Source organism: Impatiens glandulifera, chromosome 7 (genome assembly GCF_907164915.1).
Source record: "Impatiens glandulifera chromosome 7, dImpGla2.1, whole genome shotgun sequence".
In the NCBI taxonomy this organism is placed as follows: Eukaryota; Viridiplantae; Streptophyta; class Magnoliopsida; order Ericales; family Balsaminaceae; genus Impatiens; species Impatiens glandulifera.
In genome coordinates, this window is record NC_061868.1 from 48,333,024 (window position 1) to 48,351,403 (window position 18,380).

Here is an 18,380-nt window from a genome sequence, read left to right on the forward strand (position 1 = left end):
AGTGTTATGATAATCGTTATCCATCTGAAAAACGTAGAAATCAAAACTACTCAGAATGAAGCATACATATTTTATTTAAGATTTTGACCTTGCGTTGGTCACGCAGCACGGTGTTGCAAACTGTTAGTAATTGTGTTGGTTTGATGTCCCATTTCCTGGTTTACTTTGACTACATGAATATACTGTTCTTTTTTGAAAAGGTCCATGCAATATGAACATGAATATACTATTCTGAACATTTAATGGAGATTTTCCCTCCAACTTTCTTTCTTTCACGGAGTCACGATCACATGATTAATGAAATGGTTTCACTTTTAAAAAAGAAATTGCGTGGTTGATCAGCTACTTAGTCAGCTTATCAATGTGGACTCCAAGTTTGATGTTTTACATAATATATTTCAAACATATGCTCTTGTTGTAGGAAACTATTTATAATATTAGGTGAAAAAATGTCTTAGCAGCAATGAGTATGTTATGATTGATGTGTGGTAAACTTATTAAAATGAACATGCAGACAAATACATATATTTTTTTGAAAGAGGTAACTTTGTATTAATGATAAAGTTAAAGTGAACGCCAGGAGGCCTTTGATCCTTGCAGTAGGTCATCAGTGTCGATTTAACGCACATCCCCTAATCATGTGGTGGGCGATTAATATAAAAAAGCACCTTGCATTCCTCTTTTTAATATAAAAAAGTACATTTAAAAAAAAATTAAATGATGAATTATGGACTGAATCTTCTCTTAATTACTTCTCTTCTTTCTGAGAATTTTTCTTCATTTTTATCTCTTCTTAAGGACTTTTCTTCTTTTTTCATCACCACTTTTTGGAACACACAACATGATTCTGGAAGATGTGTCTATAAACTAGAACTTTTAGGTGGGGACCCAATTCCATGCATCCATTGAGCTGATTTTAATGATGTCAGAACTAGAGATCAAGTAGAACCTAAGCACCTACATTATAGGCAATCAAATGTAGCTATAATTTGAAATGGGGGTTCCATAATAATAGCAAGAGAATGTGCTTTAGTAATAATATACTATACTGGAGAAGAGAGGAGATTCATGTTATTTGTATCTGTAGCTTACTTCAATTAGAAGATGGAGCTGACATAACCCTGATGGTGGAGTAGGCCCATTATAAATCGAAGCAAACTCTAAGACATCAACCAAAAGACTTTGATATAGCCTGTAACAACACAGTAGCATGATGGACAAATATTTATCCATTATTCGAAATTTTATCTTGCTAATTTGTTCTCATGATTCAGTTTATCTTTACTGTGGAGAAACTTCTTCACTCCAATCCTTGGGTTTAACGACACATATTTATCCATTATCGCAGTTAGACTTTAGTTCATTTAGTGTTGGGGATGAAGATTATGCAGGCTATGAATACAGCCTTCTTGGGGGTCTCTCTGAAGTGCGGATTGTGTATCTGAACCGGTTTGTCCAAGAGGTAACTTTGTTAAAATGTTTTTCTTTCCTATTGCTAGTTGCGCAGTATACCAACTTATTAGGCTGGGGATTGATTGCAGGTTGTGGGTTACTTCATGGGCCTCGTACCCAATAATTCTAGGGATGTTGTTAGACTGAGAGATCAGGCAACGAACTCCGAGAAATGGTTCACAACTAGTGAAATTGAAGGATCACCAGCTATGAAACTGGATCTTTCACTTAGGAAACCTATAATATTAATGCCACGGAGCACAGACAGCCATGAGTATGTATACTGACCAAAAATCCCTCCCCCCTATTGGAGTCTTTTTTTGTAAGAGAACACATTTACAAATCGTGTTGCTTATATTGCAGGTACTTGAAACTTGATGTCGTTCACATAACTGTCCAAAACGCTTTCAGATGGTATGGGGGTAACAAAGAAGAAATAAATGCTGTACACGTGGAAATGCTTTCTATAATGGTGCGGAAGCTGTAGCTAGTTATCTGACATTTTCTTTTGATTTTCTTTGTTATTGATAAATATTTGGGCAGTGCAGGTTGAAGACATCAATCTCAATGTGGGTACTGGAGACGAACTGGGTGAAAGCATAATTCAAGATGTGAAAGGAGTTTCAATTATTATCCATAGATCTCTCAGAGATCTGTCTCATCAAATTCCCAATATAGAAGTACAAATTAAGGTAGCTGATATCTCATTATCTTTGGTACATGTTGGATATTGTCTTTATTTCCTATGGTCTGAATGTCAGATTGGAAGGCATTTTTTTTCATACTGATGTCATTTTCTCTTAAGCATCATCATTAAATTTTGCATGTACTGGAATTCTGTCTTCATACAATGTCATGTACTATTACATCCTCAGATAGTGGAACTGAATGCAGCTCTGTCTAATAAAGAATACCAGATAATCACCGAATGTGCTCTTTCAAATATTTCGGAGACTCCAAAAATAGTGCCTCCATTGATCCAAGATTCTGGGACACCTTCTGTTGTTACAGAGGATCCACCATTTTCTCAAGATTTCGAAGCTACCAATTCTGAAAATCAGAATAGTGCTTCATGGATCACTATGAAGGTTTGCATTGACATAGATTTGGTTGAGTTGCGCCTACATTATGGCATAGCAAGTGATGCTTCTCTAGCAACTGTGCAGGTATGGAAGTTGCTAGTCCCATTTATATTTGTTTGTTGGGTATCATTAGTTAGTGTTGCCAGTAATATATGGAATTAAGTGTAGTCTCCTGCTTATTTGTGATGATCCGTCCTTGATGGATTAGATATAGATATATACAGAGTATAATGGCCAATTTTCTTGGATAAGATTATAGACAATTATTTAAAAAGTAGTTTCTACTACCAACATTCCTAAATTCAAAGTGGTGCTTGATAAACGTCCATAAAGTGTTCTACCTTACCTCATCCCCTATATTCTCTTCCCTTCTCCTCCCTACCCAATCCAAACCAATTGTTAGGCATCTTATAACATAACATGTGATTTATATTGCATGTCATACATTTATTACCTCAATGATATGCCAGTAAAAATAACCCTGTCTGGCTGAAATATGATCATTGCTTGTGACAAATGTGTTCTCTGGTTAGTTTTAGATTTTAATGATTATTTACTTCAAGTGCATAGTTGTGCTTACAGGATAGAAGTTATTGAGAAGAGGGAAGCTGTCATACTGCTCTTATGATATATACTCTGTTTTATATGTTGAAGCATGGAAAATTGCGTAACTTATTGGATATTTATTCAGGTAAGTGGTGGTTGGTTTCTGTACAAGACCAATACCATAGGAGATGGATTTCTATCGGCTTCTCTTAAAGGTTTCACCGTGATTGATGATCGTGAGGGGACTGAGCAAGCACTTAGGTTGGCAATACGAAAACCTGAGAGCATTGGATACAGTTCTTCAGATTATGAAACTGATAATAAAAACCATCCAGTGGACGCAGCTCACATTCAAGAAAATGAAGGGACAAAACCAGTTCCTACAATGCTTATTCTTGATGCAAAATTTAGTCAATATTCTACATTTGTCTCTTTGTGCGTGCAAAGGCCACAGTTGCTTGTTGCACTTGATTTCCTGCTGGCTGTTGTTGAGTTTTTTGTTCCAACCGTCCGTAGTCTGCTTTCAAATGAAGAAGGGGAGAATGATGTTGATTTTCTGGACGCAATCATTCTGGAACAATCAATTTATTGTCAACCCTCTTCCGAATTATTTCTCTCCCCTAGGAGGCCTCTAGTTGCTGACGATGAGAGTTTTGACACTTTTGTTTATGATGGCAGAGGTGGAACTCTGTATTTACAAAATGAATGGGGTTCCATCCTTTCATCTCCAAGCTCTGAGGCTGTCATTTATGTTGGAAATGGAAAGAGATTGCAGTTTAAGAACGTTACCATTAAGGTCCATTTATATGCATGTTTTTGCTTCTGCTTAACTTACTTGTTTCTTGAACTTATCTTTTGGTTCTTACTGTAGAATGGTCAATATCTGGACTCCTGTATTTTGTTGGGAGCCAACAGTAGTTATTCAGCTTTAAAGGATGATAAAGTCTATTTCGAGAGTGTTCAATATCCTCAATCAAATTCTTCAGCGGAAGCTTCTGGAAGTGAACCATGTAAAAATCCCTCTACAGGGAGATCTACAGAATTTGTCTTTGAGCTGCAGGTGATGAATTATTTGGTTTTCAAAATCTATATTGTAGGAAAGATCTGACATCAATAGCCATGTCATAAGAGAAGCCTCACAATACTATTATTTGGACATATTTCTCCTCCTTGCCAATGCATCAGTTGAGTTGTCAAGCTCATTTTATATTTGCATGTCTATTGTCTTTTTGTTGTTTTGTGTAACAGTTGTTTGATAATGATGGATGTTCAGCTAAAAAAAGGAGAACTATTCCATGCCTTGATTTGTCCAAAGAGTATGATGGGTTTGGTGGAGCAATTGTTTTGTATTGCAATTGATTTTTGGAAAGTATCATTGAGGACTTTATTTTTTCAGTTCTTTTGATTATAGCTCTTTTCCATTTTATTGTGTTTGGGTTTCAACACCTCTTTGATGATGGGTGCATTGCTTTTGTACCGTTGGGCTATTCTTTTTTATTTTATTCATGCACTTTTTACCTCCCAAAAAAATGGGTGTACGGTTTTACCACTAAAAAGATTCACACTTTCCTTGTATGTCCATATATATTTACTTTCTCCTTAATTTTTAAATATTTTTTACTGAACTTTTTAGAATGACCACTCATCATATCTTGATTCAGATCCAAATGTGATAAACTTTGCTTATCCTGCTCTGTGTATGAATTTAAATGTTTTTGCAAGCTATTCTTAGGTTTCATCTTAATGTATGTATTAGTGTCGAAACATCTTATGGATATTAGACTTCCTTCCATGTATTAGCTCTTATTGTTCATTTGCTTTGCAGGCAATTGGTCCCGAGCTAACCTTTTATGCTACATCAAAAGAAGTTGGAACGACTAGCTTATCTAACAAACTTTTACATGCCCAGTTGGATGCATTCAGCAGGTCACTATTTTTTCTTTTCATCTGCTTACGTGTTAAAAAGGCGTCATTAATCATAACGACAAAAAACTTATGTTCAGAAACATCAAAAACAAAGCAAATCCATCAAAGTCACAAACACGACAACACCTCCACACCCTACATGAAAACTAATCCAGTTCAACACAAAACAAACAACACACACAAATTAATCGAAACAAATCAAAGCAAACATCCAAAACAAACCAACAACAAAGTGATATAGATAGAGACTAGGGTTCTGAAAGGCCAACCACATGATGACACGTGTCTAATGAATTAATAATGGTATGATGTTTAGCTTTTAGTTTAATAGGATAGTATTTATCATTTTAGTTTATAGGAATGGAGAACCACTTCTTATTTTAGTGCTGTGTTTTTCATAATATTGATCCATGTCTCGCAATATCCTTTAATAGATCTTGGCATAATCCATTCAGTTCCCTTTGGATTCCATAGAAGATCCCAAATAGTTTTCACAAAAGGGCAATGTAACAATATGTGTGCCGCAGTTTCCTCTGCCTTATAACACAACTGACATCTGCTAACCATAATCATCTATTTTGCTTGCAATGATTGTCCTTAAGAACACCCCTTGAAAAGAAGATGTTTCAAAGAAAGCCAAATCTTTGATGGGAACCATGGATCCATATTCTATCCCAAGGAAACTCAAAATTCCTCTCATTGTACAAAGTAGAATAACACTGTTCAACACTCTAGCTATCCATATTCCTCCATTGGAGAATATCTCGAGAATGTTCATCCACCCTGATCTAAGATATCCTCCCCGGAGCCTTATCAAAGTCTCAAATTCCTTCGGATTTAGGCGATGGGCAAAGCGGATGTTAGCATCACATGCACTATCTTTTTATTTTTCATGTTTCATTGTGTTTAATACAATTGAAAATGATGTTGGTTTGGATGAGTATTGGCAGCAAGGTTATCTCAATTTATAAGTAAAATTATATATTTCTGTTTCAATTTTAACTAAATGAAATTGATTTTATTTGCTAGCTCTCTATTAAACAAAATCAATCATCTTAGTTCTATCTAGTTACATTGTGGTTCACATTCAATTGTTTTAAGTTAATTTAATAACATTTTCTTTTTTCTTGAAAATGGTAATTTAATAATATTTTATAATATTTTATAATTTGCCAATTCCCCTTCCATTCCTCCGGAGAAGCTATAAAGATAATAACAGGAAATGGAAAATGAAGTCTTGCATCTTACTTCCTCCTCCCCTGTTCATTTGGGTGTAGTAGTCATTATGGGTTTCTGTAGCAGTGTATAAGGCCTTAGATCCCCCCCTTTTTTTAAAACAAGGTCAACTTTCATAGATAAAAAAGAGCGCAAGAAGCGTTCAATGGTTACACCTCTTTTTATTTTGGGTAGTGTGCTCGGCTTCATTATTTTATTTTAACACGGGCATATTGTGCCTTTCCAAAAAGAAAAGAAAAAGTCTTCACATGTTTTATTTCAGTGCTGAAGCAAATATTTTTGAGTTAGTAATTTTCTTGCTTCAAATTTATTATTTGCTCTTCACTGAAGTATTTTTATTTTGGTGAGCCACATGTGCATGCATCCAAATATTTGCAAGCTAAATATAAATGGTTCTTACATGATTTAGTTGCTGATATAGGGTTGTCATGAAGGGAGAGACAATGGAAATGAACACAAATATACTTGGCTTAACCATGGAAAGCAGTGGTATCAGAATATTGGAACCATTTGATGCCTCCATGAAGTTTTCAAACATCTCTGGAAAGATGAACATACACTTTTCTGTTTCGAATATCTTCATGAATTTTTCATTCAGCATCTTGAGACTCTTTATAGCAGTGGAGGATGACATTTTGGCATTTTTGAGGACCACATCAAGAAAAATGACTATTCTTAGCTCTGAGTTCGACAAAGTAGGGACAATCAAAAGTAAGTGGTTTGTTCCTCAATTTGTTTACAAATCATGTGCATGTAAATATTGCATAAATGATCAAATATGGAAACATGTCGTATAGTTCTTGGGATTCATTGATGCTATGTAGCTGTGTTTGCAGATCCTAACACTGATCAAATATTTACATTTTGGAGACCGCGTGCACCTCCTGGTTTTGCTGTCTTAGGCGATTACCTCACACCGCTGTCAGTAATTTTCTTATACCATGTGGTACTTTGTTTGTTTGACTTGATCATCAGTATAGTCTTTAACATGTTAGTTGCATGACAGCAACAAACCACCTTCAAAAGGAGTCATTGCAGTGAACACCAGCTTAGTTAGAGTCAAGAGGCCTGTATCTTTCAACCAAGTTTGGCCTCCCATTGATGCTGCTGCTGATCCTCAATTTGATATGCAGAACTGTTCCATCTGGTTCCCAGTAGCACCCAAAGGTTATGTTGCTCTAGGCTGTGTGGTCTCTACTGGAATGGCACAACCTCCGTTATCTTCTTCCTTCTGTATCATGGCTTCTTTAGTTGCTCCATGCACCCTGAGGGATTGTATTACAATCAAAGCAAACAACTCGTATGTCCAATTCTTTAACTAAACCTTTTTTTATACAAGATATCTTTGTATAATCATCTAGTGTGTGTTGTCACCCAAAACAAAAAGAAAATAAGATACTATTGCATCCAGAAAGTAATGCTCAGCTTGCTCATTGAAATAACTGCAGACACAAATACCCCATTTCCAAGGGATTATAATTTTTATTTTTAGGAATGGAGTTCTGAAGATTCCTATGCTCACACTATGTTGGTAATAATGTGATACAAGATAATAGTTAGTGTCTCGAAGGGTCTATCACATGAGAAAACATGGCTAGAAAATTAGAAGAATTAGATTAGGATAATTAACTTTATTATTAGTAGATAATAATTTTAAAAGATTGTTCAACTCAGTGGTAGTGCAAGGTTTATGGCCACAAAGTCATGAATTTTCGAGCCGTCATGAGCATTTAAAAAAAATACAGATAATTATTTTTTAGGGTTGAACCCTAACATAATGTTGTAATCAAAAGTACCTAATTTCCTGAAGGATTAATAGGATTATGGTTATTTTTCTTAGAAATTAAGTTCCGAAGGTTCTTAATTTCTTATGCAAATTATGCTGGTAATAATGTCTTCATTGTGCACTAACTTGATCGCTCTTTTGTCCTTCATTTCATACAGATTTGTGTTCTGATTAAATAACCAATATGAGTTCCTTTTTAGTTCAAATTTGCTTTCTGATTTGCAGATACACCTTGCTTACGGCATTTTGGCGTGTGGATAATTCCCTTGGCACATTCTTGCCAGCAGACCCATCAACATTGGGCTTAATTGGTAGAGCAAGTGAATTGCGACACATGTATTTTTTTCCATCGTCTAGAGTAGCCAAAAGATCCGAGAGTGAAGCATATAATTCTGGTCATATTCCTCCTGTCCAGTCAGAAGGTCCATCAAATGTGAATTCTGGACAACGCTTTGAGGTTGTTGCGAGTTTCCGTTTAATATGGTGGAATCAAAACTCAAACTCGGGGAAAAAATTATCCATATGGCGTCCTATGGTTCCTCCTGGAATGGTCTATTTTGGAGATATTGCTGTACAAGGGTATGTAATTGCTCTTCTGGATATCTTTACGTGCCTTTTGGACTAGTAAATAAGAATTTTGATCTATGGTTGAAATACAGGTATGAGCCTCCAAATTCTTGCATTGTTCTCCATGATACTGAAGGTGATGAGCTCTTAAAGCCTCCCCTAGATTTTCAACTTGTTGGACAGATAAAGAAAAGAAGACGTACAGAAAGTATTTCATTTTGGTTGCCCCAAGCTCCTCCAGGTTTTGTTTCTTTGGGATGTATTGCAAGTAAGGGTATGCCAGAGCAATCTGACTTGAGCTTACTAAGATGTGTGCGAAGCGACATGGTTACGGGAGACCAGTTTCAAGAGGAAAGCATATGGGATACATCAGATAAGAAGTCCAGAGGTGAATCTTTTAGCATATGGACTATTGACAACGAGTTTGGGACCTTTATAGTTCGTACTGGTTTCAAGAAACCTCACAAAAGATTTGCTCTAAAGCTTGCTGATCCAGACATGGCAACTAGTTCAGATGATATTGTGATTGATGCAGAAATAGGAACATTTTCAGCAGCACTTTTTGATGACTATGGTGGCCTGGTATACAATTCCCTCTATAGTTTTGTTATTAATGCTATTCTAATCTATTATTCTATGTTTCCTTGGTCCCATTTTGTAGCAATTACTTAAATGAGAGTCCTAATTTATAAGATCCTTAGCCATTGAATCATGTTTTATAATTCTATTTTTTGTGACCCGAGTTTATTCTGGGGTGGCTAGATGACCCACAGTCATGACCATTCTTTAATTCAGAGCATTCTTAGTGGGAATCGAACTTGAGACCTTTGGTCTCTTAGGTAAGACCCTTGCCACTTGAGCTACTCTGGTGGGTTTTATAATTCTTAAGCTACCCTTATCTACTTTTTACCCTTTCCAATTAAATAATATATTTTCTTTCATTACCTCATAACCAATTAATCATGCTTAGACAGAAAATAGATCACACATTTTTGAATTCAACATTTTCAACATTCCTTAAAACACACCTAAATTTTTAAGACTTCCATCAAATGGGACAGAGGGAGTAGCAGTTAATATGTAAGATGATAGGTCTTTTTTTTTTTTATAATAAGATGATAGGTCTTTTTTTTTTATAAGATGATAGGTCTTCATGACCTGGTTTGCAACTTTGTAATGAGGGCGGTGTACTATAGAGCTTATGCCCACAATGTTGAAATTTTGGTTTGAGGACTGTCATATGGAATGAAATTTCTAAATTATAGAAGTAGAAGTTAATTAAATTAAGAGAAATGATATATACAGCACCTTTATACAGCACTTACCTGATTTGGCAAGAAAGATAAAATATATCTTGAAAAAAATACAAGAGAGAGAAAAATATTTTATCTTTCTTGCCAAATCAGGTAGGTGCTGTATAAGGGTGCTGTATATATCATTTCTCTTAAATTAATGAGAATTCAGATTAGATTCAGATTTTCATACATATATTTCCATGCAGACTATTGTACTTAAATTTGGGAATAAAATATTTTGTTGCCTTATATAGATATCAATTGATTCAAGCTAAATTGTTCTTTTCAATTTTGCAGATGGTTCCCTTGTTTAACATATCTTTAAGTGACATTGGATTCAATTTGCATGGAAGATCTGGCTCCTTGACTTCCTTCATAAGTTTCTCATTGGCTGCAAGATCATATAACGATAAGTATGAAGTTTGGGAGCCACTTATTGAACCTGTTGATGGATTCCTAAGGTAATATATGTTCTTTTAAATATGTTTACTGAAATATAATGATGGTTGCATATTTTCAAAGAAGATATATATATATAGCATATATAATAAATAAATGAAACCTAATTGGATTTTAGATATATGTGTGTTTCAAGAATGTGTTAAAGATATGGCCACCAAAATAGGGTCCATGTTACATCACAATGTAATTAGTTTCTGTCTGGACACATTATTTCCAGGTATCTTTATGACCAAAAATTTCATATACATTTTATATATCTTTCTTCACTTTTTTATCATAGAGGTTCAATATAATTAAGAGGAAGCATATGTTAACTGTTTGTTGTCAAAAGCATGTCTTTTGTGCCACTTTATATTGCTGGTTAAAATTCATCAAGGTGTTTGAAATATGTGTTTGGCATAATTCTAGCTTCCTAGTGCTTATTTTCTCTTGTAACGTAAGCACGTGCTACAAAATAGGTGCTGTATTTGGTTTCAGTTGTCTCTTTTCAGGTGAACATAACTGCTTATCTTATTCCGTCTATTGTTGCATCTGAAATAGGAACCTGCAAACCCGTTTCCGCTTTTCACTGTTGTCCGAAGTTAGTGCTTATGTTTGTAGACTAAACTGTAGACCACCATGTCTTATTTCTTCATCGTTACAGGTACATGTACAATCAGAATGCCCCTGGAACTCCTTCTCAGCTACGTCTTACATGTCCGAAGGATTTGAATGTGAATGTTTCAGTTTCTAACTGTAACATGTTTTTTCAAGCTTATGCAAGTTGGAGCAATCTTGCACAAGTCCATGATGCTCTCAAGGATAGAGTAAACTCTGTTGTCTTCATTGAATTTTCTGTCATTGGGTTATTTTTCTTATGGAATTCATGTTTGATGGCTTTAGCTTATAATCAATTTGCCTTTGTTGAACAGGAGACATCTTCTCCAACTTATCCTGGCAGATCTTTTCTTGATGTGCATCACAAGCATGATTATTATCTTATTCCACAAAACAATCTTGGCCAAGATATTTTCATTCGAGCCACTGAGATCAGAGGGATTTCCAATGTTGTTAAGATGCCATCGGGAGATATGAAACCTATAAAAGTTCCAGTTTGGAAAAATATGTTGGATTCACACCTGAAAGGGAACCTCTGCAAGAAATCTAGAACAGTGGTTGCAATTATAATATCAGAAGCTGAGGTATGATTCTATTTGCCATGTATAGTTTTTTGTTTTCTTTTTTGAGATGGCAGCAAATAGGAAGTCACTTCCATTTAAATGTTCAAGGTCTTCAAGCAGGAATTTCTTTATCAATTTCATTTGTTTTTTTTTTAAATTAGATTTCTTTTTTGTTTGTATTTGTTATTATTAATTTGAATTAGGTGGATACTCTAGAAACAACTTTAAAATACTAAACTTTGATTCTCTTGGGAATGGATGGGCATCAAAATGAGGTTGTGATACGATCCTTAATTTATTTTTTACATAGAAGCTGGCATGAATTACAATCAAAAGAACAGTTCTTTCTAGACACTAATGTGTTCCTTGATATCTATTGGAGCCTACACATCCTAAGTCAACGCATAATCCTCGGTTCCCTTTTGAACTTCTACCATAATTCTTTCAGGTTAGAGGGTCCATTGAGGTAACAGAGAAGCTGTTTTTTTACAAGGTCAATTTTATTGAAAAGAAAACGCAAGAGACGTATTGAACACTAAAAAGAAGAGGGTGGAGGGGATAAGGAAAAAATAAAAATCGAAGAACAAAAGGATTAAAAGGTCAATTTAAAAGAAAACACAAGAAGCGTTTTGAACATTACAAAGAAGAGGGTGGAGGGATGAAGAAAAAATAAAAATCAAAGAACAAAAGGAAATGTTAGATGCCATTAAAATCAATAATTCTCATCCGTATAGGTCACAGGTTCGAGTCCATCTGGAAGCGCTTTGAGTTGAAGCGGGGGCCATGGCTTTAGGGTGTCATCCTAGTTCTCCTTAATTAAAAAAATAAAAATAAATAATTCTCATCCGGACAAAACACTATTTTCCTAAAAAATCCATTTGTCCCAGAAGTCCGCCACTTTAAGCGTCATGTCCCGCTGAAAATTAAGAATATTCTGCAGAAGAGCCCACATGCCCCTGGCAAGGTAGGGGCATAGGTCACAGTGGAGGAGGATGCGGTCAATGCTTTCTTCGCTCTTCATGCAAAGACAACATCTACTAGACAGACAACATCTACTAGCCAGATGTATCCCCTTTCTTTTTATTTTAACAGTTGTCAGAACTCCCCCTTTCTTTTTATTTTAACAGGCAAGGAAAGAGATCTTGTAAGGAATTGTAGCTTTCCACAACCTTGGTAACAGAAGCTATTATAGTTCTAAGAAACTGTATCTCTTAACTTCTTGATTTTAACTTCGTGTTTATCCTTTGTCACTGATTATTTAGATTAGGTGTCGAGATTATTCATGCAATTAGTTAATGTGCTTTGTAACTTCTTTGTTCGTTTTTTTTGTGAAAAAGATAATTTCTTTGTTTGATATGAAAAGGAAGACGATTCTTGGTGCTGAACGTGATTAGATATTCCTTGTAGGAAATGCATATATAACCTAGCCTTTACCACAGTAAGAAAAGAAAAAAGAAAGAATGTTAAACACCCCAAGATTGTGAATCTCTGCAAAAATTGTCCACACATTAGTTGCTTTGATGGAGGAAAGAGGAAACCCTCTGTATTAATTTATCATTAAATGTTCACAAATTTAATGATATAAAAAATAAAAGAAAGAAAGAAGATGGCTGAGCCTGTCATCTGTAGTGGAACTGTAACTTCTTTTTCTAAATAGGCAGAATTGACAGGATGAGCTATACCAGTAGGGAGATCATATTGCTCTTTGGAATGATTCCCAGCTAAGTTGTGGATAATTGATCAGGCAATAAGTAAAATTATCACATATCCAACACCAAATGACGTTAACTAGGTCTATTTGAATATATGATCCAAGAACTTGATCATAAGGTTAAATTAATCTCTTTAGACACCTTGACAAACAGATTGTTATTATTTTCCTTCACAATCAGTTAAATGCTCTTTCTCACAGATCCCAAGGATAGGTGGTTTCTCATCACATCTCTACACTGTAGCAGTTCGTGTTAGTCCTGAACAAGTCATTGCAGGAGAGTTTCTACGGAATCCTCAAAGTGCACGCACATGTGGAATACGTGCAGCTCATAATTCTAATTCAGATTATGAAATGGTGAAATGGAATGAAATGCTTTTCTTCAGAGTTGATACATTGGTATGCCGTACGACTCAATATGGTTTCTGTTCATTTTACCCCATTGTAGTCAAATCAGTGAGAGTTTAGAAGTATCTATGCATGCATAAACATGTGGTGTGTGCAACTCATGTTAGACATATGACTTGTATAAATACAATAGGGAGATTTCTATATATGTAAGACAAGATGAAAAGATGAAGCTTAACATGTGAAATCTGTGCAACTGCTTCCAAAATATAACGAAGGTTTTTGCTGAAAACTTCAAATTTTATGATTCATGGTAAAATTAGCAATCTGACTATGGCTCTGCATTACCATTCCATAAATCATATCTTTCATTACCAGCTAAATGTATTTGTCTCCAGCTTCCTTATTCTGTTCACATGCATTATTTACCATCTTTAAGGGCAATATGCAATATAAATCTAACTTACCAGTCCTTTTTGTTTGATTGTCAAGGAGGGATACATGGTGGAACTGGTAGTTACTGACACGGCAAAAGGTACCTTGATTTCCAACTGGTAAAATCTTTTCAGTTGTAACATTATTAGATGTTTGACTTTAACAGCTCCCGCTTAGTGCCAAATTCTCCATACTGTATATGTGGAAAATGGAAAACTACAAATGGCTATCACGCCATATTTTTCTTTCTTATAATTTTAATATTAAGATATTCATTAATTTGAAAACCAGTAGCATGTGATCTTTGCACAGTCTTTCTAATAGTTTAGTGGGATCCAAACAATCTGCCTTTCTGCTTTTGTGGTACTCTAGCATGTGGAAATTGTATACAGTTATTAATGAAAAGCTTGCAGTATTTTGATGTTGATCTTCATTTTGAAGCAGAATTTTTCAGGTTTATTTTTCCTTTTTTTTAACTCATTCTGATTTGAGTGGTCTACATTTATTTTCATGAGTTACTCTTCCCTAATTGATTTGTGTTGTGCTACAGGTGATCCAGTTGGATACTTCTCAGCTTCCCTGAAACATATGGCTGAAACATTTTTGGGTGAACTGACTTGGTTAGAACTATCTCCAGTTGAATCAGCGGTGCGTGCCATTTTCTGATTTAATAGGAATTCCTTGTGTTCCTTATAGCTTATCTTTCATGTTAAACCTCAGGATCGCATTATAGTAATATCTGTTCACTTTTGTTCAGCAAAACGGTCAAGTTGAAAATCCCCAGAATTCATATACTAGAATAAGTTGTGCTGTTCTCTTGTCACCAGCACATGAAATGGAAATCAGAGAGTATTCAGCTCATCTAGATAATAAATCGGGATACATTCAGATTAGTCCTTCTAAGGAAGGGCCTTGGACTACTGTGAGGCTAAACTATGCTGCACCAGCTGCTTGCTGGCGTCTGGGCAATAATGTTGTTGCCAGTGAAGTCAATGTAAAGGATGGAAACAGATATGTGAGCATAAGGTCTTTGGTCTCAGTGCGCAATAACACGGATTTCACATTAGATTTATGCCTCAAGCACAGAGCTTTGGATGATGGATCCGAGGAACTGGATACCACCATTGATTTGCAAGAGAGAAACATTACTGGAAGGTTTGAGACAGATGTATTATTTGAAACTGAAAAATATGATCCTTCTATTGGATGGGTTGATTGTAATGTTCAACCTAACATAGATCACACAGCAGTTGGAGGCTTTCATCAGGTATGTTGTATAGAAAGTTTAAAGTTGCCTTTATCAGTCAATTAATTGAGCAGTCACTTCATCTACACTCACTGGTTTTTCTGCTCCTAATTTTTTCCAACTTCTGCAGGGAATGTCCAGGTTTGAGTTGCCATCAGGCTGGGATTGGGTAGATGATTGGCATTTGGATAAGACAACCATTGCTGTAGATGATGGATGGGTTTATGCTCCAGATTTTGACAGTCTCAAATGGCCTGAGACCTTCAGCTCTAAAGATTCTAAGAACTTTGCAAGGCAAAGGAAATGGATCAGGAACAGAAAATGGACATCAGTAGGCACAAGGCAAGATACATTTGTAGGGCCATTAAAGCCAGGGGAAAGTCTTCCTCTTCCTCTATCATCTTTGACTCAGAATGAAATGTATATTCTACAATTGAGACCATCAAATCTGGATTCTATGGAATTTTCATGGAGTAATTTAGCAGATCGCCCCAAGAACTCAGATGAATGTAATGAAAATAAAGAAAATTCTGAGATTTGTCTCTCAAATCTCGTGGAGACTGACGAACTCTTGTTTTGTTCCCAAATTGGGGAAACCTCATCAAACACTTCACGTGGAATATGGTTTTGTCTAAGTATACAGGCAACAGAGATTGCAAAGGACATTCATTCTGATCCTATTCAAGATTGGAGTCTGATTGTGAAATCTCCACTATCCATCACAAATTATCTTCCTTTGTCAGCAGAATATTCTGTACTCGAGATGCAATCAAGTGGTCATTTTGTTGCCTGTACAAGGGGTGTATTCCCTTCTGGGAAAACTGTGAAGATTCACACTGCTGATATAAGAAAGCCTTTGTACTTCTCCCTGCTGCCACAAAGAGGATGGCTTCCAATACATGTGTGGTTCCCTACTCTGGCACTTATATATTTTGCTTGGTTTATTCACACTATTCCTCCCTGGGAAAAATTCTAGTAAGTTAATTTCTTTTGTAATTTATTGTCTGTAGGATGCTGTTCTGCTATCACATCCAAGGAGAGAACCATCTAAATCAATAAATTTAAGGAGTTCAATTTCAGGGAGGTATGGAGGTTTAATAAGACCTATTTTTAAGCTGTCTTAAACTATTTAAATTCCATCTATAAACTATCTATTTATTAATGCAGGGTGGTTCAGATTATATTGGAACAGAACAATAACAAAGAGAGACCTCCACTCGCAAAGATCATTAGAGTATATACACCTTATTGGATAACAGTTGCACGGTGTCCATTGCTGACATTTAGGCTGTTGGAATTGGCAACAAAGAGAGAAGCTCGTAAATCTACTTTTGCTTTCAAGTCAAGAAAGAAAAATGAGGTTCTTGTGGAGGAGATAACTGATGAGGAATTGTATCTTGGTTGTTCAATTGCGTCTGCATTAAATTTCAAATCCTTAGGTCTGTCTGTGTCCATTAGTCCATCTGGAGGTGACAGTTTTGGACCCATTAAAGATCTTTCTCCACTTGGTGACATGGTAGGTATTCCGAAGATTCATTTAATTACATTATCTGTAAAAAATTAAGAGCTTACATTGCATTTTTCCACTTTAGGATGGGTCTGTTGATCTTTATGCTTATGATGTTGACGGTAATTGCATCCACCTTTTTATATCTTCAAAGCCATGCCCTTATCAATCCATTCCAACAAAGGTATGGTTTCTCTTATGGGCATGTATGCCTGTTTCTGGCATCTGGTACTTACTCTGCTTCCTTACCTCTCAGGTGATTTCTGTTCGACCATTCATAACTTTTACAAATAGGCTTGGTTGTCAAATCTTTTTGAAGTTGAATAGTGAAGATGAGCCTAAAGTACTGCATGCATATGATTCCCGTGTCTCCTTTGTCCATCATCCATCAGATGGACCCAATGCACTCCAGGTAACTAGAATATTCTCAATCTTAATGATACTTTAAATCGAATTACTTTTTCAAGAACATTTACTAATGTTTAATCTTTAAATGTATTGATCCATGCATGTCATTTAGCTGTAAAACTATGCTCATTTGTTATTGGAGGATCATCCTCCTTGTTTAATTGAATTGGATGATTGTTTAACCCCACCGTTTACTCCTTCCAAACAAATAGAGAGAGAGAGAGAGAGATAAATTATTGGTGGGTTTGGGAAAAAGGGATGGGTCAACTTGAAATATCAAACTGTAACTTTTATTTTAACTGAAAAAAACAGAACCCTAGAAACCAAACAAAGAAATATCCCAAAACCGCAGCTATCAACTTGTGAATAAGAAAGAGACAAGGATTGATGATTCTGTGGGGGTGGTTTTGTTTCAACAGGGATAAAAGCGACATACTAGAAATAATTAGATTGCTAGGAACCCTCCGGCCATTGGCAGAGGCAGCGGAAGACAATCAGATAGAAAACTGGATCTCTTATACCATGTAGAATTTTTATGAGAAAGATGATTTATATTTGGATAACATGCAATTAGAAAATAGTATAAGACAACTAATTAAATGAAAGTACAACTTCCTAGATAAACATAAATTTGAGAAAATGAGCCTTTTCTTGAGAAGACAAAACAACCCCCAAACAACTTGGAGTAAATGGTTCTTGCAAATGATAAAAGTGTTCTATGGAATAAGCCAAAGTTTCTTAATCACTTAGAAAATAAAAAAGAATTCCTTCTTCCTCGTTCTTTTTTATCCTTTCGAAGAAAAATCATCTTTTCAATAAAATAAAATAAAAAGGGAGGAATGCGAAAAGCATTCTGATTACAAAGGCAGTTTAGAAAAGAAAGACCTTAGCTCGAAAATTAACAAAGAGATTATAGTCCAATGAGATCGTAGTAATTCCATCCGTTGCATATCCTCTTCTTTTTGATCCTCTTCTTTTTGATCGAGGCAAAAGTTTGAAGGAGATTCCTTCTTCCTCTCAGCTGCAGAAAATACACTTTTAGTTCTTTTATTTTTTGTTTGGAGGAATGGGAACTTGGATTTGTCTTTATCTAATGTTGGTATGTATTTCCTTTTGCTAATTTGAATTATAGATATTATTGATAAATTTTATTCTATGTATGCAATGGCACCATCTCTGTTTCCCCTGTTGTCTTCCATTAGTAACAGATTAG

At 35.4% G+C, this 18,380-nt stretch overlaps 1 protein-coding gene across 1 annotated transcript in view; it reads left to right on the plus strand.

The window, feature by feature from the left end:
• Nucleotides 1-18,380, plus strand: part of LOC124944671 — a 40,949-nt gene that overhangs the window by 11,902 nt on the left and 10,667 nt on the right. Inside the window, exons 27-51 of the mRNA XM_047484988.1 lie at nucleotides 1,349-1,462; nucleotides 1,542-1,726; nucleotides 1,816-1,924; nucleotides 2,001-2,144; nucleotides 2,328-2,618; nucleotides 3,226-3,876; nucleotides 3,952-4,140; nucleotides 4,906-5,006; nucleotides 6,664-6,953; nucleotides 7,079-7,163; nucleotides 7,249-7,542; nucleotides 8,254-8,607; nucleotides 8,688-9,177; nucleotides 10,188-10,351; nucleotides 10,996-11,158; nucleotides 11,264-11,533; nucleotides 13,425-13,622; nucleotides 14,064-14,106; nucleotides 14,557-14,654; nucleotides 14,764-15,273; nucleotides 15,383-16,153; nucleotides 16,263-16,336; nucleotides 16,420-16,768; nucleotides 16,845-16,943; nucleotides 17,016-17,171. Of these exons, the coding sequence (XP_047340944.1) occupies nucleotides 1,349-1,462; nucleotides 1,542-1,726; nucleotides 1,816-1,924; nucleotides 2,001-2,144; nucleotides 2,328-2,618; nucleotides 3,226-3,876; nucleotides 3,952-4,140; nucleotides 4,906-5,006; nucleotides 6,664-6,953; nucleotides 7,079-7,163; nucleotides 7,249-7,542; nucleotides 8,254-8,607; nucleotides 8,688-9,177; nucleotides 10,188-10,351; nucleotides 10,996-11,158; nucleotides 11,264-11,533; nucleotides 13,425-13,622; nucleotides 14,064-14,106; nucleotides 14,557-14,654; nucleotides 14,764-15,273; nucleotides 15,383-16,153; nucleotides 16,263-16,336; nucleotides 16,420-16,768; nucleotides 16,845-16,943; nucleotides 17,016-17,171 (6,192 nt within the window). The remainder of the gene's footprint in view (nucleotides 1-1,348; nucleotides 1,463-1,541; nucleotides 1,727-1,815; nucleotides 1,925-2,000; nucleotides 2,145-2,327; nucleotides 2,619-3,225; nucleotides 3,877-3,951; nucleotides 4,141-4,905; nucleotides 5,007-6,663; nucleotides 6,954-7,078; nucleotides 7,164-7,248; nucleotides 7,543-8,253; nucleotides 8,608-8,687; nucleotides 9,178-10,187; nucleotides 10,352-10,995; nucleotides 11,159-11,263; nucleotides 11,534-13,424; nucleotides 13,623-14,063; nucleotides 14,107-14,556; nucleotides 14,655-14,763; nucleotides 15,274-15,382; nucleotides 16,154-16,262; nucleotides 16,337-16,419; nucleotides 16,769-16,844; nucleotides 16,944-17,015; nucleotides 17,172-18,380) is intronic.